At 40.4% G+C, this 12,472-nt stretch overlaps 1 protein-coding gene across 1 annotated transcript in view; it reads right to left on the bottom strand.

Moving 5' to 3' along the window:
- NEBL (nebulette) overlaps positions 1-12,472 on the bottom strand; it is a 339,975-nt gene that overhangs the window by 209,589 nt on the left and 117,914 nt on the right. The window contains exon 3 of the mRNA XM_045857680.1: positions 395-479. Within this exon, the coding sequence (XP_045713636.1) occupies positions 395-479 (85 nt within the window). The remainder of the gene's footprint in view (positions 1-394; positions 480-12,472) is intronic.

Below are 12,472 nucleotides of genomic sequence, written 5' to 3'. Positions count from 1 at the left end.
AGACAGGGTGTTAGCCCCACATGCACTGCAACTGGGTCAAGTTAACACCTCTTTTTCCCCTACATATGCGGTGTGGGAAAGCTATTTATAAAATATTTTTAAATATTTAGGACCAAATAAATCAATATTGCTGGGAAACACTAACTCTGACCAGAACTCGTTTACTTGCCCTAGGCCCATGTGAATAACAGAACCGAAAATTTCAGGACGATCCAAGACCAGGAATACAACAGATGTTCAGCAGCTCACCCAGAATGCCCACCCAGGCCTGCATACAGTCTCCACAATGGCCAGAGACCCAGAATAAACAGGACAATGACAGAAGCTCCAGAGAGTGGCTCTGCAAATAATATTTAGCACCAAAGTAACAAAAAATGAGCTTTCTAGAAATTACCTGACTCTGCAATTCACTTTGCTGCTTCAGGCGAAGATTTTCAGGTGTATCGGCCACAGTAGTGAAGGACTGCTTTGGGTAGTGTCTGTGGAGAAATTTTTTTAAAGAACATAATTAAAATACTGTCACAATGGAAATAGGTATCTCTCCTTTTAGCTACGGTCATCTGTGTACCACTATTCTAGGTCCCACCCCCTCCTTCATTCTCAGGATCCTCTGTCACACAGCTATTCCCAACATCTCCCCAAATTTCAACCGCAGCTTCTCTATTCTCTTAGCTACTTCCCATCAGCATCCAGATATGCTCAAGGCTTTCCTACCTCTTACTGTTCTTCCGTCCACCCCACATACCATTCTAGCATGTGGTGACTAGAATCTATCCTCTCCTTCAGCCAAACTCCCTTAAAAAGAGACCTAAACTCGTTGTCCCTGTTCATCTCCTCTCCAACTCTAGGCATTCTGGCTTCTAGTTTCTGTTCCCAGAAGTTTCTCTAGCCAAAGTTATAATGACTGCCTGTTTGTCTTTGGTCTTCCTCTTATGTGGCTTCTCCTCCATCTTGAAATATTCGTTCTTGGTTTGTATATCACCACACACTCCTGACCTGGCTTCTCCCCATCTGCTCTTTCTCCGCTGCCTCCCATGGGCTCCTCTTTGTTGATCTCATCCATTTCCACAATTTTGGGCACCTACCTCTGTAGTGCTATCTACTCTCAAGTCTATATCACCAGGCCAGTGTTCCCTCCTGACCTTCAGATCCAATGGCATTTCCAACTGTGTATGTCCCATGCCCACCACAAAGTCAACCACTCTGAAACTCAACTGTCCGTCATCCCACCTGACCCCAAGACAAGTCTCTCCCCCTGTATTCTCTCTTTCATTTATTAGTGCCCAATCATCACCCAAGCCAGAAACATGCAAGTAATTTTGGCGCTTCACACATCCAGTCAATCAGTCACCAAAGTCTATCGCTTCTATCTCCTAAATATGGCTCAATTACACTGACTTTCTCCACCTCCACAGCCTTCTTTTCACTATAGGCCACATTTATCTTTCAGGTATCTACTACACTTGCCAGTTTTGCCCTTCCCATATGAATTGTCAAAACAAGTGTTTGAAAATGCCAACCTGATCACATTATCCCTCTGAGTAAGAACTTTCAAAGGCTTCCCACTGTTCTGAGAATAAGGCCCAGCCTCCCATCTTCCCCCACGATCAGCCCTCTGCAGACATCTCGCTCACTTGCCACGCTGTGGCCCTGGAGCCCACCCTTCTCTTCCCACCTCTTCCCCCATATGCCATTCCCTAGTCCTGGAACACTCATTCTTCTCACAATCTACCTCTCTGGTGAGCTCCTCTTTATATACCTCTTTTTTAAAAGAATCTGTTTGTTTATTTTTGAGACAGGGGAAGGATGGGAGAAAGAGAAGAAGAGAAACATCGATGTGTGAGAGAGTCATTGACAGTTGACTCTCGCATGCCCCCATCAAGGGACCTGGCCTGCAACCCAGGCATGTGCCCTGCCCAGAATCAAACTGGTGACCTTTTGGTTTGTGGGACAATGCCCAAACCACTGAGCCACACCAGTCAGGGCTCCTTATCTCTTAGGCCTTTCCTTAGATGTCACTTTCTTCAGGAAGCCTTCCTGGTCTCTCAAACGTGCCCTGGAATGTACTTTCCTTTCCATTATAATCCTTATCATATCCATCTGTAAGTTCCTGCTGACGTGTCTCTGTCTCACAACACAAGGAAAGTCCTGCGGCAGCAAGAACAGGCTGTCCTGTCCTTTGTCGGAGCACACTCAACACCTGCCAGTGTCTGCCTCATAGTATGACTTCAATAAGTATTTATGAAAAGAAGAAAAGAGGGAGGGAGAGAGGGCAGGAGAGAGGGGGTAGACAACAGTCAGGCAAAGTCTGAGAGCACAGGTCAGGCTGTATAGTAAAGCTGCACCATGTTCTGTCATATAGGGACATGCACGCAAACACACGGGCCTCCTGCTGGTGAAGTGAGGGCACTTACTGCCACATGTGGGTGAGGATACAACACTGGTCAGGGTTGCCTCCTCCCCACGCCCAGCTAGCACTGAGGGTACATCTCTAGCTACTGCAACTGTATCACCACAAAAGCTGTGGAACTCAGAGCTATTCTTCAAAGAGCCCCCTCCTGGGCCCCTCTCCTTGGCGATGTCCACCCTCTGTCTCTTCCTATGGTTTCTCGAAAGTCCTCTAGGCCTCACTGCTTCAAACTCTGCACCCCTGTAGAATGTTCTTTTCAGCCTCCCTGTTCCTGGCTTCCTATGAGAAGATTTATGGGGTAATCATTTGTCAATGCAAATAAACTGAACAACCAACCAAAAGTACGCTAGCCCTTCTGAAATAAGGATTAAGTATATTTTGGAACCCTGTGGAGTCAGACTTGTGATTGGAAAACATGCATTCATGCCTCATTTTGCCAGCATGCTTCGGTAATTAAATGTCCCACAGAAGTATAGTTTCCAGATAACTGGGGTTAAAACCCCATAACTTACTAGACACATTTTAACTATTTTAATTAATATCCTTCAAAAACCATTACATAATTTTTCTGCCTACTTAGAGTGTAAGCAAACCTAATTTAAATTTTATCATGATTCCTCAGGGTCATCTGAATAGAAATGATCAGATCATGATATAAGGCAGCTGTGCTTTCAAAGTTTACAAGGGTTGGGATGGCCTAAACCATACATGATCATTATACTTTTACAGCTGTGGGACTGTCAAGAGATCATTGCTCACACACAGCCCTCTGCTTTTCACATCTTCTTCTCTCCTGGTTTCCTTTTCTAACCCAGGCTGAGAAACTAGGCAATCAAGTTTGTTTTAAATGTTGGTAAAAACTAGAGTTATTGCTTCAAGAGAGGAAGCCACAGGAGGCAAGGTCTCTCCCTCTCCTCGCCCTGAAGTCATGGACTTCGTGCCAGGATGCCCCTGGTGCCACTTCTGGACTGTGCTCCAGATGCACGAGGAGTCGGACAGATGGCTTCACTGCGTTCTGTGATTCGGAGAAGTCAGTCTTGGAGAGCTGAACATTACTGGACTTTAAAACATAGCAACTCCACATGGCTCTACTTTAAAACTAAAATAATAGAAGCACTTTAAAAAATACATTCTGTAAAATAAAGTTTCACAGAGATTTTCAGGGGTTTCATGAGGTTTAACTTTAAAAATTTACATATATCTTTTAACTACTTTAAAGACTGTAATTAAAATCTCCTCTCCAATGTGTTACTGAAAGTTTGCCCATTGAAACCCTACTGTACTAACTTGCAGGTTAACTCAGTCTGGGGGCAGAGTTTGAAGGGACAACCTTCTCCTGCCATTTACATTTAATTAAAGAGTCTGTACAATTCTTAAACAGAGATGGAAAAGTGAATGGGGGGGGGGGGGCGCTCCATCTGCGACTGTTTCTCTGAGAGTCCATGAATTTCCTCCACACCAGGCAAAAATCATTCTATTTTGATACTAAAGAAACTTCACCTACCACCCCTCCCACTCATTTTGCAGTAACATTTTATGAAAATAATTATTCTCAGAGTTTGACTTTACAATGAGAAAATGCTGTAGATCTGAACTTACAAAATATATGCATATAAATAAAACACTACTTTCATATGTTCGATACTGGCAGCTCATACTAAGTTCTATTTGGAACAAGGGTTACACTAAAAAAAATTTTAAGTTTCTGCTGCTTTTTAGAAGACATACTCTGCTCTCCTGGTGGCCAAACTTACTAACAGGTTAAGCAATTACATTGAGAACTATAAATAGATGGTGATGCTTTGCATTTTTTTCCAATATCTTTTTCAATTCTAAAATTTAATGATTTTGTATTGATGTATTCATCCATAGAAATCATACCTCATCTAAAGAGGCATAGCGAGAAGAAATTATTGAAAATTATGATCTGAAAAGTTCAATTTAGTATCAATAACCAAAATAATAATGCTGAGGAAAAAGGAATTCATATCTGAAACTCTCTAGGGGTCATGAGAACTATTAAAACCTGGGGATTTGGAGATCCAAGTTATCTTCAGAGCTAGCAAAATTCAAGAAACTAAGGTGTTGAAAAAATGCCTACCAGTCAAAAGTAAGTGGAATGGTCTAAAGAACCAAAAACATAAGATTCAGGAGAAGTGTGATTACAGAAACAATAGCACACACTACATTAGCTTAAATAATTACAATATCTGGACAAACCTAATTAATTTGCCAAACTTGACATAGCCAAAAGTCCTGGGATTCTCACCATCATGTCAATGTAGTAATATTTGTCTGATTTGACACTATTCTTCTCTAAAGTCATAGTCTCAACTCCCACTCACCCACCACGTCATCTGCAAAAGAAAACCAGACACAGAAATAAACTGAGGGGCCAGTGGTCCCTTATGGGATCATAAGAACAAAGAAGCAAAGAATTTTAAAACTAACTGATGCTACTATACAGTTCATTCTAGCTCTTTCCAAATACTGTATTTAAATGGTTGTAGAAGGTCTTCCTGAAATAAATATCTTGCATGGATATCTTAAGAAAAAAAGATTTCTTCACCAAGCCTGGATAAAGGACATTTCTCGCTTGTTAAAAAATGTAGAACAGAAGGTACAGGGGGCATGAGAAATGGATGTTCAAAGAGAACCAGAAAAAACATTTTTTAAAAACAAACCAAAGAAGGGGTGAATTAATTGGTAACTAAACAAATTTCCTGGAAAATACAACATAATTGTGAAAATGTGATGTATACTACATTGTAAGCTGGTGGAAAGATCTGCAGAGTATCGTGAAATCTTTAAGCATCGTAAATAGAAGTCTCTTTGCTGAAGCATGCAGAAATTGGAATGAAATGTACCTATCAAGACTAGGCTGACAGCTGCAACAAATCCAAATTGCCATGAGACGCTACATGCAAAATAAACAGAGAGAGAGAATCAAGACAGTAACAGAAGACTACATCTGAAGCAGCTAAGTTAGGACACAGAAAGAAGACTTCCTACTGTTTTTTTTATCTCTGTGAGATTCAGTTGAGAAAATATAGGAAATGTTATATGCAAACCAGTAGTCCACTGCTGGTCAGAGTGAAGCCCTCAGTGTAAGCAGGTGGCAAGCTCCATGGAGGTGGTAATGAGAAAGAATGCCACTATACAACAGCGAGAATCCAAGACCTCTCACTTCTTATCCAGAGCCCAGTGGTCATGACAGCACTGGAGTAAATCACCTGGGTTTGAACCTGGCTCTTCCACCTCATAGCTTTGTGTCTTTGGCAGGTTTCTGACCCGCTCTGGCCTCAATTTCCTCATCTGTAAAATCAACATAATGATAGCATTTCTTAGGCTTGTTCTAAAATTAACACTTGTAAAACACTTCAAATAATGTCTGGCTTACAGTGGGCACTCAATAAAATCTCTATTATTAATAACAATACCATTACTATTACTACTACTTTCTCTTTGCTCTGCTACAAAGTGACTTAACCTGTGTCTCACTGCCTTTATCTCCATAATGAAGATAAAATACTCCTGTGTCTTTCAGGGGATTGTTGCTAGAACCACATGAAAGAGCTTTATAAATGGAAACTACCATAAATATGAGATACTAGTAAACCACTTAAATATATAAAACTAAGATCTTTATGATTTATTTATTGTAAATCTGTGTTAATACAGTGGTTCTCAACCACCTTCCCCACAAGATATTTGACAAAAGGCATCATCGGGAGACATTTTGGGTTGCCCCAACCAGAGGAGGGGAGAAGAGGCAGGTGCTATGGGCATCTAGTGAGTTAGAGGTGTAGGATGCTGCTAAACATCCCACAAAGCAAGGACAGACCCCACACCCACCTTGATAAAGACTTCCCTTGTTAAAACATCAATAGTGCTGAGGTTGAAAAACCCCAAATAATACATATAAATCTCTAACGTTAGAGAAAGCCATTAATTTTAAGCCGGCAAGCTCTTTCTAACCAACCTCTTATCTTTGTTTTCATTCTCATCCCTGACAACGTCAAACAGCCCACCATTTCCCCCTAATCCTTTGCCACATTGTAGGTCCATTCTTCCTGTCTGAATCTTCTCTCCCATGAGCATTTAATTCTTCCATCTCTAGTTTTCTGTATACCTTACTATTGTTACAGTTCCATTTAAACTAGAAAATTTGAGGCCTGGATGGTGTGGCTCAGTGGATTGAATGCCAGCCTGTGGACCAAAGGGTTGCCAGTTGATTCCCAGTCAGAGCACAGATCTGAGTTGCAGGCCAGGTCCCCAGTAGGGGGCGCATGAGAGGTGACCACACACTGATGTTTCTCTCCCTCTCTCCCTTCCTTCCCCTCTCTAAAAATAAATAAAATTCTAAAAAAGTTTAAAAAATAAATAAACTTGAAAATTTGAGGGCAAAACTCAGGTGTCAAAAGAATTTGTTATTATAGCATTATTTCCTTATGGGCTCTGTGCAGAAAAGAGTTCATACAGCAAGCCTGGATGCTATATTTGAAAGGCCAGATTACAAAGTTGGCCCTTGGCTGGTGTCCAAGATCCTGGATTTGGGGAGGGTTCCCACCACCATTAACTGACATGAGTGGCGCACTGTGCCTAAGCTGTCTGTACAAACAATATGGTTTATGCTGAACATTTGCTTTCCTTCTGGGAGTCCAGAATTTGGGTACCTGCCAGGCAGAAGGTGCCTCTGTGAACAGCATCCAGTAAAAACCCTGGGAACTGAGACTCTAACAAGCTTTGTTGGTTGGCAACATTTGGCACGTGCTGTCACGACTCATTGCTGGAGGAACTGAGCATGTCCTGTGTGACTCTTCCGGGAGAGGACTCTGGAAGGTTGCTTCCGACACCCTCTGGACTTCGTGCCACACACTGTTCCCCTCCCCTGACTTTGCTCTGCATCCTTTGGCTGTAATAAATCACAGCCCTGAGTACGACTCTGTGCTGTCCTGTGAGACCTCCCAGAGAACCATTAAACCTGAGAGTGATCTTGGGGACCCTCAACATAGGTCCCTTTGTGCTGAAGAACATGCCATTCATTAAAGAAGTGCATTAACATTTTTAAATATCTACTCTTTTAAAAATGCAAATGTTTCCTTAAGAACATTTGAAAGGCAAAAGTTCTGACGTCACATCACTGAGCTGGCTTTTCAGCGCTGCCTTTCTGGGTTAGGTAGAGACCTGGCGACTGTGCTCTAGACCATCTTTCATGCCTGATTCAACCAAGGAGGTAATTTTATCCAAGGGCCCAAATCATAACTATATTGAATGGTGGGAAGATGACAGGAGATTTAAACATAATTTTAAGTATTTCTCCCAAATCTAAACAACTCCATTTGTACCAATAACAATTATTTCAAATCATTCAAAAAATTGAAGGAATTAAAAAAAAATTTTAAATAAACTGACCCTGAGAAAGATTACCACAACCAAATCTTCTATGAAGCCATTTGTAAAAGATGCACTTCAGCAAGGAAAAAAAATAATTCCAAAAGGATAAGCAAAGAAAACAGTAAGTGCACATGTGCACACCCACACACAAACACAACAGACCTTGTATGGAGCGAAAACAATATCTACTACCTGGGATTTTTTTAACAACAAAGTTAACATACTGGACAATAATAAGATGAGAAGGTAGTATGAAAATTAAAGTGTTCTCATATCCCTATATCCTTATATGAGAAAGGTTAGGATATAACTGAACTTTAGACTTTACTTACATAAACGTGATAAAATTTCAAGGGTAACCACAAAAAATGCAAATATAGTACATATATTGAAATACTATAGAAGGGGGAAATCAAATTTTTTAAAGAACCAAAACTCTATCTCAATACAATAAAGAAGAAAAGAGAATAGTAAGAAAAAGAAGCAAAGAATAACAGGACAAATAGAAAATTAACAGTTAGAAGAAACAATTTAATAATCACAAAATGTAAATGGGTTACATTTGCCAGCTAAAAGACCAATATCGTCATATTTTTACATTCTACTAAAAATATCTGTATTAATATTACACAAGATACTTTTTAAAGGCATCATTATGCCTTTAAAAAATAATGGCCAAGGTTCACTTCACAAAAAAGTATCCTAATGTAAATGCACATCTGAAAAAAAACTTTAAATATGTACGTATGTGAATGTGTGTGTATATACAGAGAGAGAGGGATAGAGAGAGGGAAAACTGGCACATCCAACAACACAGCGAGAAATGTCAACTCCCCTCTCCCATTTATTGCTAACTCAAGCAAGTCAACACAAAATGAGTGAATACATCATCAAATGTGTAAAATACGGAATTTATGACAGTAACATTAGTAATGTCTACACCAGGGTGTATCAGTCCACCTAAGAGCCAACACATCATGGCACTCAGCGATCACGCAGGACCTCCAAGCAGGCCCCACCGTGAATGCCTGGCACTGGTGTATACTGATGACTGGCAGCCTGCCTCCCAGGGCTTCCCTTTGCAGAAAAAAGCAGGAATGAAAGCAGAATAATAAAAGGAAAGAAAAACCCTCTCTGTTGTGACACTGACTCTTTATTCATGGACTCTTTCCCCATCCCTGAGGATGCTTGCATGTGAGCCCAGATGCAGTGAGGAAACGTAACAGCACGAAACTGGGATGGGGGCAGAGAGGCAGGATGAGCAGGAACAGGAAGGACTAGGACCCAGGCTCGGATCAACCATCGCATACAAAACATGAGAAACAACTCCTGAAACTACGACAAACTGCAAGAAGAAAAAGTGTTGAGCCAGAGAAGCCCCGGTGCTCTGCGCAGAAGGGTTTCTAAGGGCAAAGGTGCAACAGGAACAAACGCAGCATGAGGACACACGACCCAGGCACGGCTGTGAAGACAGGACCAGCCCTCACCTACTCATGAAAGGTGGGGAACCCAGGGACAGGTGGGATGGAGCAACTTCAGACAGAAACATGAACGGGTGCATTTACATCTATGTTGCGCTGTGTTCCCCTAAAAACTCAAATGTTAACAGATTTGTTTAAGGAGGACTTCCTCCAATGCCTAGCAAATCTAAACTGAAGCCAGCTCCAAGCTGCCACAGTCAGAACAGAAAGCAGCCACAAATTTTCCTTTGTAAGTGCTTTTGCTGCTGAGCACACTTTACCAGACACATCAGGGAAGTTCTCCTACCATTTCCGGTCCCATCTGGAACCCACATCTCAGGGGGCTGAACACCCAAAAGCCCAGTGCTGGGCTTTCTTCACTCGGTTCTCCAAGGGCCAAGCATGTGTACTCACATTCCTAGTCTTCATTATATTTCATTCCTGAAAGAACAGCTTAAAATTCACATTCATTGTATTGGGAAGATTTTGCTTAAGAGCCATAAAGGAAAATGGCACATTAGATGAGAGGAGAAAACGTGAAAGTTTTTCTTTTTTTATAAAATTTCTAGACAATTTCATAATTATTAATAATTTGCTAAACTAATCCTACCTGAGTTATCCTTTCAGGTGTGTAAAATTATATAAATTAGAAACTCTCATTATCAAGTGTTTTAAGACTCAGATGATAACATGAGTAAATGAACGATTCTACATTATTTCTACTGCTACTTCAGTTTGAATGCTGCCAGGGGAATCACCATTTACTAGGTAGAGGTATTTCAGGATAATATCTTTTTTACATATTGGGCTCAATCTTGGCATTTTCTGCCTTACAGAACCCCTGAAGTAAAAATCTGGTAGTGGACTATTAGCACTATTCAGCATCAGCCAAATATACTGGAGTTCTACTTATATTCTTTTAGGGCCCTCAGGTTTCCCATGCTTCTTTCACTATCTTGCCATGTCACTGATGTGGCTTCTAGCCGTAAATTTTCATCCACAGCCATCATCTCATTCTTACTTCTCCCACTAATCCTCTTCCCTGTAGCACCTCCATAAACAACTCAGATATAATGCTGCTGGTTGCAAAACATCAATTTTTATGATTAAAGAAAAAAGAACAGTGAATTAGTGCAAGTAAGTGGGGAACCCCCTTCAGAAAGGAGGCTTATGAGAGCTGCTGGTGGATCACATAAAAGAGAAAAATGGATTATGATAATGCAGGCCTCCCGTACATGAAATACAATCCGCAGCTGAAAGGAGGAACAGAACGCCATCACCCGCTCTCTAAGGGGCAGTCAATAACCTGTCTAACGATTTACCAAATTCTCTCTCTGGCTGGAAGGGTCAAGCAACTTGCCACCTTTTGATTTACCTCCTCGGCAGGACTCCATTGTAACCTCTATCGTATATTTACAAAAGAGGGCATTATCAAACGGATTACATGGTAAACCTGACCCGCCACACTGTGAAGTGCTTATCAGCCATTGCAACATGTCACCTAGATTTTGAATTACAGTGTCAAAGGTGAAAAATTAATATACACGTATACACACAAACACACACACACACACACATACACCCCTAGATGTTGTTTGAGAAAAACATGATCTGGTGGAGATTTTTCCTATGCTGTTGCTGACACTGACCGTGAAATGTACAAACAAGGACAAGCGCCGTGGCTGCGTGGCTCTGTGATTTGTGCCCAGGGACACAGCACTGCTGACTGCAGCCAAGAGGAACACATGCAGATCTGGGACTCAAGTATCTAAGATATCACTACTACCTGAAAAATATTTTTTAAAAGTCTGTATAAACACAGGACATTAGAAATACACAAAAGATCATATTATATTCCTTTGCTAAAAAATAATATATGTGCATATAGTACTGCTAGTAAATTCTCAGTATCAATAAAGATACTTCTTTAAAGGCTAAAAGAGAAAAACATTAAATAATCCTATTTTTAAGAAAATATGTAGGCAAAACTAAAAATGAATTTTACACTCAGCAATGAATTTTACTTAAAAATGTTGCAGTCTCATAGATAAATTTATGGCTGATAAGCACATGAAATAACTGTGGGATAATTATTCAATTAATCATGAATAATTATTCAATTAATCATGAATAATAATGATAATAACCAGAACAACTACCACTGGCATAATGGTCTATACTTAGCTCAGGTGCCACCTCCGTGCTCAGGGCAAGCATCACTAACCACACCACTCTGTCGGAAGGCCCAGAAAAGGCCCAACACTCTCCTTAGCACTACAGGTAACCACTGCCCAACAGCCCAGACCATTGCCTGAGCCTCCCTGCCCCTGTAGACTCTTCTTGACAACTTGCAAATCAGTTGTTTCTTAACTTTTCAAACTATAAAAGTAATTTCAAGAAACTGAAATCTATTAACTATTGGCCTCCACTATGCAATTAGAAAAATATTCTTATGGACAGGGAAAACTCTTCAACACACTTCAGTTTGTTCAAATTGTGTACACTAACTTTACTTGATGTGGTTTTTAAGAATAGGCAGAGTGAGGGAAAACAAAGGAAGTTACCCCAGAACTGGCATCTTTCACACAAGTATGTGTTAAAGAGAATGAAATAAATGTCACATACAGTGTTGCCAACTATGGAGTCCCTGTCTGTCTCCCTTGCCTCTTCAAAGCAACTCACTGAGTCATGTTTCCTGTCTAGGTACCACAAGGCAGAATCTAACCACAAAACAGATCAGCTCTTTTTTAAATGTACGTTTTCTGGCTATTGATTATATAATTAAACTACAACCCAATAGAGCACTAGACTTCTGCTGTGTTCAGTGACTTGTATCTGGAGAAATATGTGCAGCTTTAAACCTTTTCTTTGACAGGTTAATGGCATAGGAAGAAAAGAAGGACTTTCTGAAAGGTCTGAACTAAGTGTTGTATTTTAAAAGGAACATAGTTAATATCTTCAAAATTGTACATATTAGCTTTAATATGTTTGACTCACATAACTTCAATATAGCTGATTCAAATGGTTAATCAAGCATCTCCTACCCAAAGCCCAATGGAAATATTTTTAAATGTACATATACATATATAATAAATACATATACATACACAGAGAGAGTTGTTTGTAAGTATAAAAGTGTTAGTGGTAGAGAGGAAAGATTAAAGTCACCTTAGTTCAGCAATTTTCAAACTTTTCCATCTCATGC

Source organism: Phyllostomus hastatus, unplaced genomic scaffold (assembly GCF_019186645.2).
Source record: "Phyllostomus hastatus isolate PE091 unplaced genomic scaffold, TTU_PhHast_1.1 phas_scaffold_1674, whole genome shotgun sequence".
Classification (NCBI taxonomy): Eukaryota; Metazoa; Chordata; class Mammalia; order Chiroptera; family Phyllostomidae; genus Phyllostomus; species Phyllostomus hastatus.
This window is presented reverse-complemented; position numbering and strand designations above follow the sequence as displayed.